At 42.7% G+C, this 23,203-nt stretch overlaps 1 protein-coding gene across 1 annotated transcript in view; it reads left to right on the top strand.

Moving 5' to 3' along the window:
* The window catches only part of LOC128542983 (trichohyalin), a 186,307-nt gene that overhangs the window by 127,993 nt on the left and 35,111 nt on the right, over positions 1-23,203 (top strand). Inside the window, exons 12-18 of the mRNA XM_053513234.1 lie at positions 10,284-10,409; positions 11,282-11,371; positions 13,673-13,735; positions 18,269-18,448; positions 18,586-18,678; positions 19,393-19,539; positions 19,769-19,852. Coding sequence (XP_053369209.1) covers positions 10,284-10,409; positions 11,282-11,371; positions 13,673-13,735; positions 18,269-18,448; positions 18,586-18,678; positions 19,393-19,539; positions 19,769-19,852 — 783 coding nt within the window. The remainder of the gene's footprint in view (positions 1-10,283; positions 10,410-11,281; positions 11,372-13,672; positions 13,736-18,268; positions 18,449-18,585; positions 18,679-19,392; positions 19,540-19,768; positions 19,853-23,203) is intronic.

Here is a 23,203-nt window from a genome sequence, read left to right as displayed (position 1 = left end):
TGTTTTGGTCCTCATTCACACAAGGCCAGCTCCATGAAGATACGATGCGTTAAGGTCGGAAGAACGTTGAAGAACTTAATTGTCTTGGCTGAACAGAGAGCCCTGACTGGACAGCTGTGGGATGAACCAGAACTGGGAACTGGAGCCTTGACATCACAAGTCCAGCGCCTGACCTCACTAATGCTCTTGTAGCTAAATAAACAGAAATCCTCACAGCCATACTCCAAAATCTATTGGAAAGTCTTACAGGAACGTCTTCTGAGGCCTGCAAGTCTACTATTGGCACCCAAGCCAAGTTATCTAAGCCAAGCCTTTATTTGTCACATATGAATCACTGCACAGTCAAATTCATTCTTCGCGTGTCCCAGCGTAACTAGCAACGTAACTAGTCAAAGCACAGGGTCAGTCATGATACAGCATCCCTGGAGAAAATAGGGTTTAAGGCCTTCCTCAAGGGCCCAACAATGGCAACCTGGTAGAGCTGGGGGTCGAACCGCCGACCTTCCAATCAGTAACTCAGTACCTTAGCCCTTGCCTTGTCTTCCACCTCCTGCTCCCATTACGTGATTATCCTGGGACCCATCCAAGGTTCTACATAATATATAGAGGGGACAAACTTTGGCGAAAGATGTCCAACAATTGCATTATTATCTATCGACAAACTTTTAGGCATATAAGTTTTCTGTCATATACAGTACTTGCAACCAGACTGGGATTGTCACCTAACTTCCACCTCCACCTCCACCACCATGCACGTTGTGAGCCCTACACATAGCTACACATCTCCTTTTTGGCCAACCAAGTAACCAGTTGGTCCAGTCACCACTCTTGCTTGATGCCACACACAGGCATGGGTGTCATCTGGAAAGGGAACACGTTTTTTTACCATTCACGGGAATTTAAAGTCGCTGACCCCCAACTTTTAGACCTGTTCACTAAGCATGACCTTACACAAGCCATTTAAGCTCCTCGTTGAACAGACATTGTGTTCTACAAAAGGCATTTGTGTACCTTCCCCAATCAGCTGTAACCTTATGACCACCTAGACTGCATGTTCTGAGACCTTTCTATGGGAGTTTCTTAGCAATTTAAGCTACACTGACACTACTATTGGATCGGACTACACGGGCCAGCCTTAGCCACCTATTGAACCAGTGAGCCTTGGCTGCCTAGGACCCCGTCACCGAGATTTCCTTCCTTGAAGCACTTTTGGTTGGTCGACTAAGCGACTGGGTCAGAACAACTCCAAAACTGCAGCTCTTGTGGCTTGTTCCTGGTCTGCAGTGGTCAGAACATACCAAAAGTGCTCCAAGGACGCAAATCTGCTGGTTCTGATAGAAAAGAGTCGGAACACACAGTGCATCACTGTCACTTGGTGACACAAAGTGGAAGTACTCAAGGCGAGTTGCCATAATGTTGTGACTGATCGATGTACACACATCGGTTATACACATGTTCCAACACCATGTCAAGTCTCGAGCGTTGCCTTCACTAGCATTAAGACATCTCTCCATGCTGGATGGAGATCACATCCCAGATTCATCTGCTCTGCCTTAAAATTAGCATCGCTGTAACAGGAGCTCATTAACTTCAGGAAGGAACTTTTTTATTTAGGTTTTTTCCGAGCAGTAATGAATCCCAGCCCTAATGGGAATATTAAACATCATGCTGTAGACCTGGCGGTGAACTCATTAGCAGCTGAACCTGCAAAGTGTGAGAGTGTGGTTGTGCATGCATGCAGTGTGTGTGTGTGTGTGTGTGTGTGTGTGTGTGTGTGTGTGCATCTCTCAATTCCACTGCAGATTTACAGCGTTCGGCCTGGATTAATGGCTGCGGGTGTTTAAGATGCAGATTATTCCTGTTGGCTATAAATCTTACTTGATGGTGGAATATATCTCCTCTCTCTCTTTCTCTCTCTCTCTCTCTCTCTTACTCACTCAAAATACACACACACACACATACACATACAGCCAGTTGACCTTTGGACACAAATAGCCAGTGCACTTAACCATGTCTATACACTCAAGTCTCTTCAAGCCCTGCTTTGTGTGTATGCGCAGGTGATTTGTGTGCTCGGGGGGCGTCGGTGTCTCATGACCAACACGGCAAGCTGTTTCTCGCCCCTGGTTTCCCTGGCAACCGTTCATTTCACGCCGCACAGCGCTCTCGTTTCACCTGTCACTTTGGTAATTGCCTCAGATTTTTTTTTCCCGTTCTCTTTTTTTCTGCCATATCAGGGGAAAAAATGATGACGATAATGATAAGACAATATTTATGAACCGCACATCGACACACAAAAGACAGGTCGAGGCGATGGCGACGGAGGGACACGTTTCATTAGAGAGGAACGGTGCGAGAGGAGCCCGTTAGGGAACGTTCCGGAGTTTCTGCAGTCCCGTCATTAGCGCCGCTACCGTCGTCTTCACAACACAAACCGCTCCACATTGTTTTAATTGGGTCACTCTCTCTCTCTCTCTCTCTCTCTCTCTCTCTTTCTCTCTCTCTGTCTCTTTTGCAGTCTGTTTAAGAGTAGGACAGAATTGCTTCTCTGAATCTTAAGCATCCTTTCGTCCTTGGTGCTGCGCTTCAGGGGGTTGATTGCTTCGACTATAGATTCACAACGTACAGAACACACAGAGAAACGAGGACGTGTGTAAAATTCCTTTTGCAGATAGCTGTGAAGAATCTTCAGACACGAGCGCAACTCAAAGCGCACACAATCAAAAGAAACTGCTAAAAAAAATAATAAAATCCTAATGCTGGAGAAACATTCCTGAGAAACCAGGATTCAGTACATACTGTAAACACACGGGGTGTTCAAATCAAACCAGGACTTGTGATTGTGCAGAATAATGAACTTATCCCAGCGTTTTATTAATGCAGTTCTCAGTACTCCCTGCTTCATGTCTGAACGCCGGCCTCCCAGGAACTCCTTCCGTGCTTGCCCAAACATGTGGAAATGTCTTGGAGCGAGGTCAGGACCGTACTGAAGATGTAGCAATAAATCCCAGCCGAATTCCTGTAATGTGCAAGTGGTGTTGGTGAATGATTGTGTGTACAGTTCACACAGACAGATGCGCCTCTTCCACAAGTCATGCGCAGATTTTCAAGGATCAGTCGCCTGAATGTTCACAAGAACAACTGCTGTGGAATTTTCACAGACGTACGGGGCATGTACTCCTTTTAAAAACTTTTGCAGCGTTCAGATGTGTTACTGCGGCTCAGAGCTCCATCATCGTGCTTCCCTGCTTGAAGTCTTCTGCAAACGCCAAACTGTTTTACACTTTATTCACCAGAAATTTCATCACAAGTCCCGGTTTGACTCGAACACCTCTCGTATTTTCCACACTCTGCAGTAGATGTTCCAGTACTACAGACCCTATTGGAATATAGCAGAGATATTATTATTTATATTGTTTCTAGCTGGTGTGTGCAAACTATAAATCTGCCTGTGTACAAGCTTGTTGTCTGCAGCATCACTGGTGTAAATGGGCTTCGGGGAGCGCCGAATTATGTGGATTTTAATAATTACATAAATCAAGTTAAGTAGTGTCCTGTATAACTATATTAGAAATAATTGTTGCTGCAACTTTAGTGTTGAACAGTGGAGGCAGAAGAGGGCCATACTCCTCTGTCCAGACTCTAGTATAAATAAAGTTTATATTAAAGTAATATAAAATCTCCCCTTTGGATTAATAAAGTACTCTATCTATATATCTACCTGTACGGAGCCGTTCATGTCCATACACACTTCCTTTTTTTTTTTTTTTTTTTTTTAAATGTCAGAATACTGCAAGATATGTGACATGCAGGTCATGTGACAAGAACCAACCAACCAGCTTCACCCTTTTTGTCCTCCTGGATTAATCTGTGAAATTTTCAGTATTTTCTTCGTTCTCGAAGGATAGGGTGCAACCAAACACATTGAGTTTTTTTTCCTGCCCTCCTGTCCTAAAATAAATGTGGTAGCAGACCTACTGCAAGCGATTGTCAGTGCTGGAACAGCGTGCAGCTCAGCTTCCGAGTACTTTGGAAAAAAAGGCTTGCATTTTGTTTTTCGATACATTTTTAGACACGACGTATGATCAAACTTTTGGGATAGAGGAACGTAGTACAGTAGGTCCCCTACATCTGAACGTTTGAGTAACAAACTTTCGAAAATACTAACATGGGTTTACGCATGCTCGGATGAGGAAGTTGGATCACATGTCCGGGGTACATCCCAGGATGTTCGGGAGCAATTGTAAAAAAAAAAAAGCGTCAAGCAATAACGATGGAGACAAAAGTGAAAATAATTAAGAGAATAGAGCAAGGTGAAAAGAACGAGGACGTAGATTGTACGCTGAATTCAGTCCAATCCAGAGAATTAGATTAGAATGAGAGCAGAACTTTACGAGCAGGCTTCAGAAAATGGCAGATGTTTTTCTAAGAAGCAGAAATTTGTAGAAGGTGTAGACCTTAGGAGGACAAAAGTAGGATCCAAATGGAAGCTAATTTTTGTGAGGTCCTCTGGATGCCATGGTATATTTTTAAAGCTAAGCAAATCCTTGTAAGCCTCAGGATGGACTCCAGTGGATTTCAAAAAGAAGAAGAGGAAAGAAGGTGAAACGTGTATGCCCACAGTGGCCTCTGTTTTAACCCCACTGGAGTAATTTTTAAAACCTTCAGGATCCAGGTCTCAGGATGAAGGCGTTGTGGGAGCAGAAGGTGGAAGACATCAAGATGCTTGGGTGCACAAACAAGTGTTGACTGGGCCAAAAAAAAAAAAAGGAACAGGACTTTGTAGGTTTCAGGATGATCTTACCGTGATCCAGGAGACGTTCTTGTAACAGGAGACATACTGTATGCAAAAGAAAGGGTTCGAACAACGATATTTATAAGAATTCGAACATGAAGACACTGTGAGTCATAAGACTGAGATCATCTTAGTGACACTTATTTGTCCATCTCCATTTCTCAGTGAACAAACACCCTCTCCTCGTCAGAAATTAGAGGCTGAAACCTGAGGATTTGACTCTGATATTTGCCCTCTGTTTTGGAGAGAAAGAGAGGGGGAAAAAAATGCACAAAAGCCAGAGCCACATGGAATTTATATTACATGCTTTGGGGGAGAATGTCAGTGGGAATTAATTGATTTGCCCATATTTGTCAGGAAAGAGTAAGCGCCTAACCCGGGCCTGCATTATTAAAGCTAATACCGCGGTGGTTTGGGCAAGTCCTGCGCCGTGAATCACCCTCTGACACGGCCTTGATGATGTATGGATATATTATTCAGAGGGTTGCGTAGAAAAAGAGAGTGCAGGGCTCCTCCTCCTCCTCCCTCTACTCCCTCCATCCACCACTCATCTCGTCCCCCCCCCCCCCCCAGGGGCCACCTGAGCTCTCCCAGTAAAAGTAAAGACCACTTATAGAATAGCCCGGGGCTGGAGCCTGCTCAAGTGCCCAGAGTTACCCATTAGAGCATGGAGGCCAGGTCTGGGAACACACACACACACACAGATATACACACACTGCAATCAAGTTCACCTGACGATGAAGTCGGTGACGGACCTGTCCACCAAACTGTCAACAGTCTTTCCAATGACGTACATGTTTTGTCTCACCTGTCGGGCGAAGTCTCAGAAAGTCTCACTCTCTTTCTACGTTTTTAATCACAGGGAATTAATTAACCTCCAACCCTGGAATTAAATCTTACAGAGTAACGAGTAGCAGTTGTGCTCTGGGAGTTTCTCCGAAGCCAAAAATTCCCCTTCATGCATAAAACATGGGATGGGTTTCACTAAAGACAGGTCGCAGGTTTTTTTTTGTTTTGTTTTGTTCTTTTTCTTTTTGAGGATAGGCAGCGAGATGAGCGCTTTCTGACACCTGGCATCAAACACAGCCCAGGAGCGGACAGGAAGAAAAAAAAGGGGGGGGGGGGGCAGTCATGGCCATCATCGGTCCACCTCAGTTGTGCTTTGACGTGTCAGAAGAGGAGAAAACTTTAACGCCGACCTCGATGTCGAAGACGCCCGGAAGCCCTTCCAGACGGGGTTAATAACGGCAGCCGCTCTTCACTCTCCTGTCTGGGGAAATGCGATCTCATAAGGTGGCGGAGAGAGGACAGAAAGAGAGAGAGAGAGAGAGAAAGGGAGGGAGAGAGAGGGTAGGATACCAAGCGTTCATTTGCAGAGATGAACAGCTTTAATATTTAAAAACCAAGCCTGTTACGGAGCAAGAAATAGGAAAGAGCTTGGGGAAAAAGCTCGAATTAACTGGAAGTGGTGTAAATATTTAATGTCAGTTTGCGCATACCGGTGGACTGCTGTTTATAGGTTGTTTATGGAAGCAGAAGGATTGTAGCGGGGAAGCTATAGCAGTGCGTGTCCTTCCGTTTCATTCCTCACATGACCATAATGTTTACTTACAGCTCTGTTTACGGTGCTCTATAGTCGGGGGGGAGGGGACGGGTTTCCATAACTGCAGCTTAAAATGAGTAACTGTTATTACGGTGAAGTTTACTGTAATGAAACATACACTTAAGGTGTGTGGAAGGAGTCTCCAGTACCAATGAAGCTCGAACATGACTGAGGGAGGAGTGTAGACGCTGTGGGTTCTCCATAGCTCTCACCCTAATCTGATTTATCTATTATCTATTATCTATCTATTAATCTACCTCTACTTCGTTCTTTTAACAGCTTATACACAGTTTGTTTATTTATAGATATTAGATACAGATGATCACTTGTACAGGTTTTATACAGATGTTCATTGAAGCTTTTTGCACTAACAGACTAATTCCATTTATCATCATTCCAACAGTTGTATTTATTTGTGATTTTATTTGGTATTTGCACTAATGACCTTTTTTTTTTTTTTTTTTTTACTATGTGTTCCTTGAAATGCCCTACTGGGATAAATAAAGCTTTTTTTTCCTGTCTACTCCAAGACAGAAAAATAAGAATAAGGTATTTATTTATTTTATTTATTTATTTGCATGTTTGTGTTTATATAAAAATGTATGATGTAATTAATGAAAAATTATGGGGGGTTTTTTCCCCACAAAAGTCACGCTAAGGGTCAGGAATCTGTCAGGACGAGGCCGCGTTGAGTGAAACAGCGTTCTTGGGACATTTTTTGAAAAATTGTAAAAACGTTGTGCAGTTTGTGAATCGTGTGTGTGTGTGTGTGTAAGAGAGAAAGATGGTGTATTTAAGGTAATTTATCGGTGAGGACATTGACATGCGACTGACCGTTTCGATGGCTGCAGTCCAGGCTAATGTGTGTGTGTGTGTGTGTGTTTGGGCACAGCTGGACATGTGTGTGCACTCAGAGTGTTAGACAAACACAGTCTGTTAGTCCAGTCACACAGCAGGGCTTTTTCACATCACTGGCATCCTTTCTGACTGGCAGAATGGGGTTGAATATCAATCACTTTTTCTGTGTGTGTGTGTGTGTGTGTGTGTGTGAAGACTTCTAACAGATGAGCTCCTGAGATGGACTGAATATTAGCCAGAGCTAGACACTTCCTCAAGCCCTGTCACTTCAGCAAACACGGGCTCAGGCTCCCGGCGCCGAGACGAGACGATCCGAGCGGCCAATACGGAGCCCACACTTTTATTTCCATATTTCTCTGCCCTTATATTGATGAATGTTTTCATTCGGAGCGAAGTCAGCGCCGCGCTTTATTGTTTTGGCCTGGCCGAGGTGTTTTTGTTTAGGCTGCGGCCTTCGAGCGCCTCCATATATCACGCTCGCTCAGCTCCGGCGCGCTCGCCCGGAGCTCGCAGAGCCGCCAGTAATTAGAGCAAAGTTGCTGAAGTGATCAGGTTCGGCTCTTTCGTTCCCGCTGGTGTGCAAAAAGTAGTGAAGTTTCTCTCGTTTGCCCAAGGACACATCTTCACTTCTGGCAAAAGCCGTAAGACGACGGGCGCAAAAGTGTTTTTTTTTTTTTAGAATAATATGTGTGTGAGAAATGAAATCCTGTTCCATACATATACAGTCTGAATATTACAGGAAGTGTGTCTCGTTTAAGTTTAGAGCTTTAACAAGACACAAAACATCAGCTCACACACACTTAAAGGAAATATCGATATTAAACGTTGTTGTTAAACTAACAATGAAATTAATTCATTATTTGAAATAAGCTGCTTTTTTTTCTCCTTTTTTATTTCTCAGTTGTTTTCATGGACAGAATGGCCCCCAAAAAAAGAACTTGATAGTTAAAATAAAACAGCAGGACACCCGATAATCTTTTTTTTTTTTTTGTACTTGCGATCAAATGCTGCAAAGTAAGCAGGGTGTATGATTTATATATATGTTATTTTTATTTTTGCGCATCGCACACACCGCACTGTGCCCACTCCGTACCCCGTCGTTCCTCGCTCACGTCGATGTGAGTGCGTGTGTGTTCGAGGCGCTTGTGGCGCAGCGGCGCTCCCTCTCCACACCTCTAGGTCTCCGTCAGAGCTTCCCGATAGATCTTTATTTACAGCGCAGGAGTCGGAAACAGCTGGTCAATCCATTTAGCCTAAGGCCACTGATTTGTTCGTATTTACTACAACACCCAAAGAAAAGCCGGGGTATTTTTCTCCTCTCTCTTTGCTATTGATCTGGCGCTTAGAAAATCTGCTCCGCTTTCTAAACACTATTGATCCCCATCCGCTCGCTCTTCACCGAGCTCCCTGCGCTCGTGTATAAGGGGACTGGATGAATTGAAATTTCTTTTCTGACAACTTGTTCCTGTTTGTTTTTTTTTCCTTTATTTTTTTTTATTTTTTTTTTTCCGGCGGCATGACGGGACAGGAGGTGGCGTTAATGGTGTTGAGAGCAACGCTTGATGGAGGTCAGGTGCAGGTGAAGATGAGTGAGGGATCGGTGCATTTAAGGTCTTTTTAGCATCCGGCTTCGGATAGGGCCGGTGGCTACATGCTAACTTTTAGAGGTACGGATTGAGTAAAGACTTTGCCGTCTACTAGAGACAGAATCATTTTTAAGAACTGGGAGTTTATGTAGATCTGCCGCCGTCAGCACGTCCAAAGCGAAGAAGGCAGAAGATGCGTTTTATATAAACGGGTACGCACTTTGTGAGCGTTATGCCGTATAGATGTATTAAAAAAAAACCTATATAAACTCGTACATATTAAAACAGGGCAGTGCTTATGCTCTGGGAAACATAAGGTATAAAGGTGACAGTCCTGCAAAAACCACGACAGGTGGCGCCCTTGAGCGCGGGTGCCAGACACGCTGCAGGGGCTTCAGTTATCGCCCAGCGTATCACACTGTCACATAAGTTTCTTTTTTTGAATTTTACAGTGTATTAAAATTTATAGCAGGTTTAGTAAAAAAAAAAAAATGCACAATTTTTTTATTTTAAATACTTACTATAATTATACTATAACATTTAAACTGCAACATTTCCACTTAATATATATTAATATTTTGATTGATTATCTCAGGGGTTTTTTTTGTCTTTAATTTTCTCATTATCTCATTGTTGTGACATTATTCCAATATTTTGACTAAATATCCCAATATTTTAACTTTTTATCTTAATCTCTAGACTTTTATTTCAGTATTTTAACTTTCTTTTCAAAAATGTTTATCTCGAAAGTTTGACACATGCCAATATTTTTTTTTACTTTTTATTAAAAAAATCTTTACCTAATACCCAAATGTTTTGACTTTTCTCAGTTTAAACATTCCTTATTATTTTGCCTTTTTTCAATAATTGTATTTTGACTCATTATCTCAAATTTCTACTATAATTTCGAAAGTCAAATATTTCGTTTTTTAATTTCTCATCCCTATTATCCCAATATTTAATCTTATAATTTTGGCATCAATCATCTACTGTATTTTGACTCAATATGTTGAATTTATATGATTATTTTTAGATTAAAATCTTTTACGTTGTTTAGTTTCTCAAAAATATGGACGTTTTAAGTTTGTTTATTTTTTTTTTTTAGTTCTTTCCGAATCTTGTCATAATATCTTTTCATGTTTTGAATTTTCTTCAGTATAAAGTTTGTTTCAAGATTGGTTGCTATTTCAATAATATGTTATTAGTTATCTTCTTACTTTTTTTTAATAAGTTAGTTTGTTCAACACTGAAGTTTAAACTTTTAGCGTTGGTTTAAATCCGTGGATCGGAGAACTGCAGATCCAAACTGTCTTTCTTTAAATCCTGTCTTACTTAATGTATTTCCATTTATACATCATCTCTATTTTGTTTGTTTGTTTGTTGAACACTTGCACTGCGTGTGTTAAAATCGCTCTTGTGTGTCTTGTGTGTGTGTGTGTAGCTGCAGGAGCGCACCGTGGAGCTGCGGAGTCTCCAGAAGGCCCACGCCGAGCTGCAGGTCCGAGACAGCGCGTGCCAGAGAGAGCTGAGGCGAATCAGAGAGGAGCTGCACAACGCCACCCTGAGGGTAAAAGCAGCTCGCACCTATTACTCCACTTCTCGCTTTACAGCCCCTGTTAGTGGGTAAGATATTGAGGAGCACACACCTCGGTTTAATTATCATAAATATTCATGTACGGGATCCGAAGCCGCTCCCCGCGTTCCGTTCCTTGCTTTTTAATAGTAATGCATATTTTAATACATTATCATTACAACCGTCATAATTCTTATTATGAGAAACGTAATTATGAGATTACACACAGGGTACAGGCCTGCAATTTCCTGCAGACAGTTTTACCCCATCTAACCTAACCCCCCTCCCCCCACCCTCCAGTGGAATAAAAACACAGCACGGTTTGTTGATGAGGACAAACACAGAAGAGGCCACGCCCCTGCCTGCGGGACCTTCCGTGTAAATCGCACATCCGCCCACGCTTGTCATAAGCCACATTAAGAAAAACGCTCACGCTCTTCGACGCAAATTGGAAAACGGCGTTTCGGAAAAGCCGTGGACGGAAATTAGACGTATTAAAATTATAAATCAGATGATGTCTGAGCAGAGCAGTGTCACGGAGTGGGGAGGGGTGGGGGAGCCGAGCAGCGGGGCGAGAGATGGAGCCCGAGTGTGATTTCATACCAGGCCTCCCGGGCCTGAACGGGTGGGCTCCTCTGACGCCCAATCGGAACGAAAGACACGGAGACACACACAAGAGGATATCATGTCTTTTTCCGTCGAGTCGCGCGAGCTCATTTAGCACTTCTCACATCGCCACTCGCTAATGGATCGTTTCAAAGGTGCGATATGTATTATGCAAAGACATCCGCTTGACACTTAACAGCACCAGCATTCACTCCCTGTGTGCCTCACCTCTGTGTGTGTGTGTGTGTGTGTGTGTGCAGGCAGAAGAAGAGCGTCTGAAAGAAGTCCAGATTGATGAGCTCCAGCGAGAGGTTGACAGGATGCTGGCCCTGCTGGAGAGAGACAGGGAGGTCAGCAGCGTCAAGGACATCCTTATAAAGCTACACACACACATGCAGTGCAGAGCTTTCCACAGGATTTTCCACAGTTCAGAGAAAAAAGCTTGAAAGCACACAGGCCTGAGTTTATCTCAGCCCCATGTGGTGACCACCAGGGTGTGGATCTTACAGTGTTTGATTCAATCATAAACCAGGTTTCGATCCACGTCCGTTATTTCAGCCTTCGTGCCGGTGTACGGTGTCGATGCGGCCGCGTCCGTGAAGGAATGCTCTAAGGGGAGTTTTGTATGTAAGGTGTGTATGAGGAGAATGAAAGCCTTGGGATTTCTCCAGCTGAGAAAGAAACCAGAGGCTTAGCAGGAACTGTAGTGCCTTTTCTAGGGTTGCTAAAGACAAAAGACAAGACAAGTCAAGTAGGCTTTTATTGTCATTTAACCATATACAGTTCAGTACACAGTGAAACAAAACAGGTCCCAGGTTCAAGTCCCACGACCACCAACTTGCCACTGTTGGACCTTTAACCCTCAACTGCTCAGATATAAATTGAGATAAAAATGTAAGTTGTATATTGGGCGTCTGCCAAATACCTAAATGTAAACCAATTAGCTAATTAAGACACCCAATTAGCTGACTAGCTAAGACAAACTAAACTGACACCATCAATTAAATTAATAAAACTATCAAAGTACAGTTGGACCTTGGATTGCGGGCTTTATTTGTTCTGCAAGTGTGCTTGTATATCAAAGCACTCATTTATCATAAGCAAATTTATCCCATAAGAAATAATAGAAACTTAGCCACAAATATTTAAATAAAAATAATTAATACAAAATATGAAGTAAAAAAACAAAACAAATTAGCCTGGACTTTACCTTTTGAAAAGAATTGTGGCTGTGACTGTTCAGCTGAATTTCTTTTTTTGTTTTTTTGTTTTTTTTGCAAAATGCTCGCAGACCAAGTTAACAATCTCAGGGTCCACTGTAACAAACAAGAGCAACATGACATAATTGATTAAGGACTGATCAGAAGTTTAAAAGTTCAAGCCCAGCACTCCTAAACCCTCAGTGCCACTGTTTAGCTATTGAGCCACGCCGTTACCCTATGTGCATGTCCAGAGGTCCTATATCACACCTGATCCTGTGTCTCTCCACAAACGTCTCTTCCTCTGACTAGATTAATTGCTTTAATAAAAAGTGTTGCAAATTGTGTAATCACAATGCATCATACAAGCAGGAGGTTGTTTGAATCAAATCTGGATTTCTGATTAAATTTCTGGCAAATGAAGGAGGCCTTTCATAAATGAAGCAGGCGGTCCGATCATGGCTCCGGAGTACTGAGAAAACCTTGATGGTGTCCAAGCACTAGTGAAAGACTGGGATAAGTGCATCAGGAGATTATATAGAGAAATACAGGCCGTTTTTACTCTCGTAACTGTTATGTTTTTCTGTACAGACATCAAAAGTCCCGCTTTGACTCGAACGGTCACCATATTTACAGTATATACCAAATCCTAGGTTTTCAAAAATGATATCCTGCACCCCTGGCACTCACAAAGGAAAGCTCCTGCCACACCACGTCCAGACTAAAACCGAGAAAGTCGTGCACGTGAGGGAAAGCGAGGTCAGAAGCACCGCCGTGCACTTTGTGGTGACTTTGAATGAAAGCGTTCAGTCACCCTGACCCGCACTCATGCACATAATGAGATTCTAACAGGACCTCGGCTCGCTCACCCGCCCGCTCGCTAGCTCCCTCTCATCTGTACGCAATTCAGTTCAATTCCATTCGCCAGGGCTTTTTATCGGCACGGCCGTTATTTAGTCGCAGCGTTAGCCAGACGTCATCAGAAATGACAATTGAAAAGAAAATTTATACAGTACATAAAGTCTCGATTTGAAATGGGAATCTTTTATTTCGTGCCTTTTCATAGATTCGTGCTTCTTACCCACACTTGCACAATGAACCCAGTTTATCATGGAGGGCAAACATGGATTGATTTGAGTTCATTCAGGGGTATCGGCTAGACACTTATGCAGAGTGTCAGCTCCCAGGATCGACTTTGTTAGGAATAACACATACTGGAGCATTCGGTCACAGGAAAATAATCAGTGGTGGGCTGGTGGGACGGATCGGGATGAGAACTACCAGCCCAAAGTTGATTATTTTCCTTTAAGTGTATTCCAAAGCAATTAGCCAGACATCTCAGAAAACATCACCCATGCCTTCAGGCATGATTATCATCACTACAGAAACACTAAGTACAGGTTTGTTTGTCTCTTATTCCCCCCCAACACTCTTCCTCTGTATCTCTAACAGGACGGCAGTCAGACGGAGGAGTTGGAGACGCTGAGGGACGAACAGCTGCAACTCAAGGACAAGGTCTCTGTCTCTTTTCTCAGAACTGTCCTAATTCAGATAATGTTCCACACTGTCTCATGATTTATTGTAGATTTTGTAGAACAAAGCGAAGACATGTCTGCTGCGAGTCTGGGACACGATACAAAACTTTTTTTGAGTAGGAAGAGTGAGAGTGATGTACAGGTGCATGGGTGGTGTGAAAACGATTCCTCCTGCTCCCAGAACCACTCTTTCACTCTCCGAGTCCTTGAATATGGTCGTGCCATCAGAGAGGAACAGCTCCATAGATGTGATAACCTGGTCAATCAGTACATTCAGGTCGTCAGCTGACTTCATTTTTTGTTGAGTCTAGACCTCGACAACTGAAGCAACCCCAGATCATAACCCCGCCTCCAGAGGCTTGTACAGTGGACACTATGCATGATGAGTGCATCGTTTCATGCGCTTCCCTTCTTACCCTGACACGCCCATCACTCTGGAATAGGCTCAGTTTGGACTCATCAGGTCACATGACCTTATTCTATCACTCCAAAGTCCAGTCATTATAGTTCCTGGCGAACTAAAGCCTTTTTCCTGTTGAGTCTCACTAACGAGTGGTTTTCTTACTGACACACAGCTGTTCAGTCCCAGTCCCGTGAGTTCTCATTACATTGCGTGTGTGTATAGGAAAATGCTCTTCCTTTCACGATTGAACACATTATTTATCATGCAACTTCACCAAGTGTTTTATTTCTGATTATTTATTCTAATTATATATTTTTTTATTCTGTGACGATGACCGCTCAGTACTATCCTTACAGGATATTATTTAATTAATAATGCATTTGACGGTTTTTAACGCAATTTCATTTTTCATTTTTTTATGTTTCCTTTGCTTCATGCAGGCCAATCATTTGACCCGTCTGAAAAGACGACTTTTTTTGGCAGTGCAGATAGAATAGATCGTAATTAAAGGTATTATACAGTTGTTTGTTAAATTTAGTGATGGGTGGAGCCTGAAGAGTTTATTGCACATTCAAGGGGAAAAAAATACACTACACTTAATAAAAACATCACTTTTTCATAGTTTCAAAGCACGGAATTATGATAAACTGAGATAAATATTAATCTTTATGATGAACTACTGGTTACTAAAGTGTGTGTGTGTGTGTAAGATGGATAGATAGATGGAGAGAGAGAGAGAGAGAGAGAGGTGTTTGTCTGTGAGGTCTGAGCCCCAGGTCAGAATGTTTTCCCAGCGCGACCTCGCTGTGTTTTTGGGGCCGCGATAAAGCGCCTCCTTCAAAAGTCGTCCAAGCAACACTTAGCGCTAAGTGCGTCTCCGGCGGTTGGACAAGATTACTCTCCAAACAGAGCGCAGACAGCTTGATTAATGGAGGCCTCTACCCGCGGCCCACGTTGCACTATATTTTCACACTTACTCACACGCCTTCGTTTCACTTGCGCCGACGTTCACGCGCCGGCCCCGTCACCGCGGGAGCTCGTCGGTTCGTAAAGGACAAGTCGCCACTTTCGAGTCGAAAAACTCATTAAAAGGCCCTGGGAGACATTTTTCGTTTGGACAACAGCAGGGAAGCTGAATTTCGACACGGATTTGGCCGTCGATTGCATGCGACCCGGTGGTGCTGTTGTATAATATAATGTGTGTGTGTGTGTATGAGAGAGAGAGGTTCGGGTAGGTCATGATGAGTGAAGTCGTTTTCCGAGGAGGTCAAGAAAACGTATAAGTCATGTCACGTGTATTTGTACGCTCCCCTACTGTATCTCTTTCTGTATTTTTGTTCCCGGCGCTTTAACCTGCCGCTGGGAGACCTGAATAAGCGTCATAGAGCGTTTTTATTCAGAGGCAGTCGCCAAATAGAAAGTGCGTGGCTCCCTTAGTGGGCGCTATGAAAGGTGAGCCACACTGAGAGGCTTTTAGAGGCTCGCATGAAGGGAAAGTACCATATATACACCAGTCCGGCGGAAAAATCCAGTCTGCTTTATATAACAGGTTTCCACATAGTTATATATATATATATATATATATATATATATATATATATATATACTGTATATACTCGCACACTTTTTTAACACTATACTGCATTTTTATCTCTTTTTAAATTCTGTATGTATCCACTTCAGTTCAGAATAATGGTTGTGTTATGCACGGCCAGGTCAAAAGTTTGTTATGGTCAAGTGTGTTATGGTTGAACTGGAGGAACTGGAGTGTCCTGCACAGAACCCCCGAGTGATCTTAACCACTAATGGGAAGAGCTGGAATTAATACTGGTGCGTCCTCAATGTCCTAACGTCAGTGCCTGGGCTCAGTCAAGCTTAAGAACACATATATATATATATTTTTTTTTTTTAAAGCTTGTTTCAGCAGGACCAACTTTTCAATGGGATGTTCAACATGCAGGATGCAAAAAATTCGTGGGCGCTTTCTCACTGGGGGTCTGGGAACCGTTTGTGAGAACACTTGGCCCTGGGATCAGTTTATTTATTTATATATTTTTTCATTTTATTTTTTTTCATAACAGACCCGCTTGCAGAGGTGGGTCTCTGGAACGATTTTGTGTATTTCCGAGCACGGTGGGCCGGACTTGTGTACGAAATCGTGCTCAGAAGAGGAAGTGATGTAATCGCAATTCAACAAATGTGTACAGTGTTTGCTCAACCCCATGGTTCTCACAGAAAAAAAGTAGAGAAGGAAAAGATGGGTAGGTTGAGCATAAGCCGGGTGGTGGAAAGTGAAGAGTGTAAGATAAATAAGGAAGAGAGAAGGACACGGTGGACGTCGGAGGTCAAGAGACACGGAGGCTTATTAAAAGCAGCTCCACGATGCCGCCGTGCGCTCATTCAAAGATGCACATGAGCTCAGAGTGGTTAATTAACCTTTTGTGCTGAGCCAGCAGATCAGCCCGATATAATTCCCTCTATAAGGGAAATGTACACATGCAATATATATGTACATGCAAGCCGAGAGCAGGTCTTCAGTTCTCATACTTGCTGACATCATGTGAATCCTGCCGAGCCTGAGATGATGCCGGATACTAGAAACACCCAGAAGTCATCCCTTTTTTTTTCTTTTTTTTTACACCACAACGTTATCCTCTTCACTTTTGTGTCCTCTAGCAACTCGGGTCACTTTCAAGAATTGTTCTTTTTTTTTTTCCCTCCTCTCACAGATTCTTATCCTTTGCCCTGAAAGTTCAGTACGTTTACTGAAGTGTGAAACTCCATCCCGTGCCCTCGAGCCACCAAGAGAACAAATCCCTGGTCCGGGTGCAAACATCTTATATCTCGCCCTCGCTGAAACCCGGAACATTTCGAGGAATCTGTCTGGCAGTGATCGCCCGCATCAGTCTAGTTTGGGTCATGTTGCTGCTTGTTTTGGGTGAAGAAGAAGAAGAAGAAAGAGGAAGTATGCTTAACGTATCGTTATACATTAAACTAGCCAACGCTACACTATGCAAGCCTTTAAAGGAATAGTTAGAATTTTTTTCAAGTCGAAATTGAGGTGCATCGCAAAGTAATTGCATGTGGTGCGCTGCAGACCGACCGAGAAGCTTGTCACCTGGAAGACGAGTACAATGTTAGGAATTGGGGCCAAATTCCACGACCCTCTTTCCATGTGTTTCATTGCATTCTATTTAGTACAAATAATTTTTAACTCTTTTCTCTCCCTGGTACTAGTAGCTGTATGGCTAACCGGAATGTGTTTTCTTGCACAAAATAAAGAAATGTGGAATTTGGCCCCAATTACTCACATCGTACTCAAGATCCAAGTGACAAACCTCTCTGCTTTTGTGTAGAGCGGGAACATTTATAATCATAAAGGATCCATTGTGATGTACTCACTCTACACGCACTTTCATTTTGATTTAAGACACAGGCTTGAGGGGGAAAAAATCCGAATTATCCCTTTAACTTCTGACACACCGTGCATCTCAGGATCTAAAAAAAAAAAAAAGACCTGTTTTTTCTTTCTTGAAACGAAAAGAACAACAAAATCCTCAGTCCAACCTGACACTCTTTCCGGAAATGAAATTTTCGCTAACCTCCCATGCCTTTCCATGTTTGTTTTTGTCGTTGTAATTGGCGACAAAGTGATCGATGTGCTATTTTAACATTTAGTAGAAAATCTCTCCTCGTCATGCTTTGCATTATTAAGTTAGCAGAAGACGGGTACAGAAGGGACGAGGGCTTGTTTAACAGATAATTACGCGGAATCCGCAGTCATTCCGGCGAACGAGCAGCAGCAGCGCGGTCGCAGCCCGTATTAGCCGCTCGCCGTTGAAGGAAGACGAGCCGTTTCCTCAAAACGACAAATTGCCTCCAAACACGGATCACATCGAGGAAAAGCAAATGGACAGAAGCTCTCACTGTGCTGTCGTGCTTTTATCAGTACTTCATTGAATTTATGGGATTCCATCTGTTTTTTTATCGTTAGCATGTCGCACTTTGTTTTTATTATGACTTCGTGTTCAGTTTTATTTAATCTGATCGCTGAGTGTAAGTAATGAAGCTAGGTTTTGTTTGTTGAATATAGTTTCTTTCTCTCTCCAGCTTGACGAGCGTGAGGACCGCGTGGCCGCTCTGAGCCTGGAGGCGGAGTCTCTGAGACAGAAAGTTCGGACCCGAGACCAGGAGGCGGCCGACCTCTGCCTGCAGCTCGTCACCTCCCAGGATGCACTGCAGCGGGTGACCGCCGAGCTGAAGAGCTGCCGGAGAGAGCTGAGAGAGTGGGTAAGGGCATCACACACGTCCATCCGATCAGGAGGAGTACGAGGTGACGCACGCGGAGCTTGACACGTGTATCTAGAACAGACAAATACGCCGTGTCCGCGCTCCATGAGACAGACAGACTGTGTTGTGTTGAACAGGAGACGCAGAGACGTGGACACGAGCAGAGACAGGAGGAGCTGAAGGCTGAGCTGAACCAGCTGCAGCACCAGTACACCACCTGTTACTCACAGGTCCAGCACATCACCGGTCCAGTCCCACCGCTTACACCGCACTCTCCTCCTCTTCCTCATCTTCTTCCTCATTCATTAACCTGTTCATCTTCCTCTTCTTCATTTTTACTTTTTATACTGTCTATAACTTCTTATCTATTTTCTTATTTTTCTTTTTTTTCTTCAACCTCATTTTTCTTCCCTCTTCTGTTTCAGTCTCTCTATTTTATTTTCTTCTACGAAGAATAGAAAATCTTTCTATTCTTTCTCATATTTAGTTTTCTCTTTTTATTTTCTGTTTCCTTCTCTCTTTTTCTTTCTTCCTTTTTCTTTTTCAGCCTCATTTTTCTTCATACTTTTTATCTTTTTCCTATTTTCTCTAATCCTTTATCTTTCTTTCTCTTTCTTTCGTCTCATTTTCTATTATTTCCTAATTCTTACTTGTTTTTATTTTCCATTCTTTTCCTTCTCTTCTTCCTCTTTCCCCATCTTCCTGAGTTTATTTTTCTCTTTCTTTCTTTCTTTCTTTCTTTCTTCTCTTTTTCTGTTTCCTTTTCCTTCCATTTTTCTTCTTTCTTTTTACTTTGCTTTATTATTTTTCTTTCTTGCTGCCTCTTATTCCTCCTCCTTTAATTTTTAATATATAAATATATAATATATAAAATATATATATACATACACGTGTGTGTGTGTGTGTGTGTGTGTGTGTGTGTGTGTGTGTGTGTGTGTGTGTAGCTGGAGGAAGAAGAAGCTATGGTGTCCAGGTTGAGGGCGGAGCTGCAGCAGGCTGAAGGACAGAGGGACACACTGCTGTCTCAGCTACAGGAGCAGCACCATCAGCTCCGTGTGCTCACAGAGAGACAGCACAGCGCACAGCAGCAGGTAGCAGCACATCTGCAGCACATCTGCAGCGTCAGGGCTGCACACACCACAAGCACAGCATATTAGTTTATATTGTTTCATTAGGACAGATGTTACAGATGTTCATAAACGATGATTAATCTGTTGTTATTTAACGTTTATGTGTGTAGAATGATGTTATACTGTTTTGGGCTGATACCATAGAAGAGTTTGGTGTGTGTGTGTGTGTGTGTGTGTGCGTGTGCTGTAGGTGGCCTGCAGAGACGAGGCCGTGCTGAAGTTAACCGCTGAGCTGAGCGCCGCACAGGAGCTTCTGATCTCCGCGCACAACGAGGTGCTACTTTACACCTTCAGTTTGTCACGTCACGTCTCCTCTCTCTGTCTTCTCTTCTTCTCTTTTCTTTTGTATTTCTACTTCTTACTTTTCTTCTTTCTTTTCTCTCTTTATTCTCTGTATTCTAACTCGTTCTCATCTTTAGCCTTTTTCTTCTTCCTCGTTCCTCTTCATTACCTTCACACCTTCTTCCACTTCAAACCTTCTTCTTCGTCTTCTTTTCCTTTTTTGTAGTCCTTTTTTTCCTTCTCTTTACATTCAGTGCCTTCTTTCACTGTCCCTTTTTCCCGTTCTCGTTCCTCTTCCTATTTTCTTTTTCTTCTTTGGTTGTTTTTATTAATTCTTCCTCTTTCTGTTTTGCTTCTTCTTACACCTTTTCTTAATCTTTGATCTTTTTCATTTTCTTTTTGTCTACCTCCCCTTCCTGCTTCCCATTTTCTTCTTCTTTTTTCCTTTTTCTCCTTCTTTTTAATACTTCCTTTTCTTTTCATTCAACTTAATGCTTTAATTTTTTTGGTTCTTCTTTTTCTTACATCTTTTTCTACTTAGTTTCTCGTTCATTTTCTTCTTTTCATCCACATGTTTTTTTTATCTTTCTTTTTTCTTTCTTGCTTTCCATTCTTCTTTTGTCTCTGCTTGTTTTTCATCCTCTTTTCTTCACCTAATCACTGCCTTTTTCTTTCTTCTTTTTTTTTCTTCTCCATCCTATTATCCTGTGTATTTTCCTCCTAATTTGCATTTTCTATTATGATTATAATTAATAGTAGTATTAGTGTTATACCTCCTCTAAGAGCTTCTGGACTCTTATTTCCCGTCTCGCTCGCCTCCTCTGCGTTGGTTAGAGAGAGAGAGAGAGAGACAGTAAACAGGAGAAACCTATAAAATCGATTTTACCCTTGACTCCAAGATCACTGGCTGCAAATTGAACATGAGAGTAGACATGAGAGCGGAGAACCCCGCCTCTCATCGACCGCCCAGCGCTTCTCCGTCCTGCCGCGACCGGGTCTCTGCCTCGTCCCTCGGCACGCGCCGCTTCGCACCGGAGGCCTCGGCAGGCCTGAGGGGGGGCAGGATGAAGGGCAGGGTGAGGATTAAAACCCAGACCTCACCTTAGAAAGCCCTCTCTCATGTCTGACCAGGCGGCTGGTTGTTTTTCCCGCGAGTGTCCTTGCGTGTCATAAACAGGACATCGCTGTCACTTCAATCTCAAATCAACCTTTTGAGTCGCTTGATGTATATATTATATTTATATTTTTTATTTTTTGTTTTTTCTTCCCTCCCATGGATGGAGCGTTGAATAATGCATCAGAACCTGCTCCCATGTTGCGTGTTTTTATCATTAGCATGCAGCTCCAGTTAGCCGCAGAATGCTTACGAGCTCCGGTGAAATGTTTGTGATGTTATTTATTTATGTCGCTCCTCTCAATTATTCATTTGTTTATTTATTCATGGCAGAACTAACTGTGATTGGAAAATTCATTTTTGCTGAAGGGCAGCCGTCTTCGTCTCCGCCGTCCCCGTAAGCCCCCCCCCCCCCCCCAATCTCCCCCCACCCCTACCTCGTGCATCAGACTAGTTAGTCGTTTCTTACTCGGACTCGCACAGAGACATCTTTTTAATCTGGAGATGAAAACGGAACGCAAATGGAGGGGATGGAAAGCGTGTGCGAGTGTGTGTATAAGCGGGGGGGGGGGGGGCGCGATTGTACTCGTCTACTACATCTTTTTCTTTGTCCTCATCTTTTAAACTTTTCGCACCGTAAGAACCTGGAAAGAATAATTACAGCAGAGAACGGGACGGATGCGGCTCCGCAGCCCTGTGTGTGTGTGTATGTGTGCGCGCGCAGGACCACAATGGGCTTTGATAGCTGATAAACAGCACCCCCCCACACACACACACCCAATCCCCCACTCCGTCCTCGTCCTCACACGCTCGCCTGCTTCTTACAGCCCATTGTTTGCTTACTGTGTCGCCCGTAATTACACGCTTTGGAGTTCTTTGGTAATTTCACACTCGCGTACACACGCGCCATAATTAATTCTGCAAAGTGATCACAGCTCGGAGAACGTTAAAGGTGCTCTGTGCGCGCGTGTACGTGCAGAAATACGTTCGCTTTTTTTAATATCCGTCTGAGTTTGAAAGAGATAAGCTTTGATTTAAGCAGAGTTTTAGTTTTGCATTTAAAACTTGGGACGGAATAAGGACACGATCATCGCTGATGTCCTCCAGGTGGTTTCCGTTATGAGTTTTCACTCATTCAGGTTTACTTTTAAACTCTCTCTCACCCATTTGTAAACCGCTTTATCCTGCTCAGAGGCCCAAACACTCACACACACACACAAATCTGGACCCTGGAAGTGCCCGGCCCCAGCGCTAACCGCTACGCTATTGTGCCAAACCCATGTCATGCTATTGGAGGAAATTAATCAATGACTAATCATGTGATGAAGTAGAGTTACTGCTCCCACGTCAAAGTCGATAAACACCGTATGCAGAAGTGTTTTATTCCTCTTACGCTACAGCAGGTTGCAAAGAATTGCAGTTTGTTTGTTTTCTTTATTTATTTATTTATAAAACACAACATTAAATCTTGGAAAAGTTCAAGCTTAACCTCCAATGAGACTCCTTTCTAAGGCCAAAACATGGTTTTAATCTCTTTATGAAGAGCATGCAGTGTGGGGAGGATCCTAAATGACCCTTTTCTATGGATTAGATTAGATTAGATTAGATTTAAGTACAAAGCCAATGAAATGCAGTTAGCATCTAACCAAAAGTGCATAAGTGGACTATTTACAATAAGTAACAGATGTTGTAGACTCAGGTTATAGGTTCAGATGTACAGTGGTACAGTTAGTATAGGATATATGAACAGAGTCAGTCAAAAATTATATATGCATTTAGGAAAAGCATTAGAATTATGTATATTATATTTATATGATATGAATATGATCATATATATCAATATACTGCATAATATAGCAATACATTTAGTATTAAAATATTTGTAAGGAACTTTTTCTTTTCTTGAAGGGTGTATAAATTTTTTGTCCGACGATGTGTGTACGTATATCTGTGCAAACAGTAATTGTAAAATGTACACTGCCAGTCAAAAGTTTGGACACAGTATGTAATGTACACAGAATGTAGAAAAATCAATCACAAACTTTTGACTGGTAGTGTACGTATATACAGTATGGACGTCTGTGTCGTACAGTATGTACAGAATTGTGAAGTGCAATATAAAGTGAAGGAGGCAGTGCAGTAGTGTAGTGGTTAGTTAACAGGCCGTGATCAGCTGTTCAGTGCGGAAACATCTGCAGGGAACGGGCTATTTTTCAATCCTTTTGTATG

The sequence above is a fragment of the Clarias gariepinus genome, chromosome 15 (genome assembly GCF_024256425.1).
Source record: "Clarias gariepinus isolate MV-2021 ecotype Netherlands chromosome 15, CGAR_prim_01v2, whole genome shotgun sequence".
Classification (NCBI taxonomy): domain Eukaryota; kingdom Metazoa; phylum Chordata; class Actinopteri; order Siluriformes; family Clariidae; genus Clarias; species Clarias gariepinus.
This window is presented reverse-complemented; position numbering and strand designations above follow the sequence as displayed.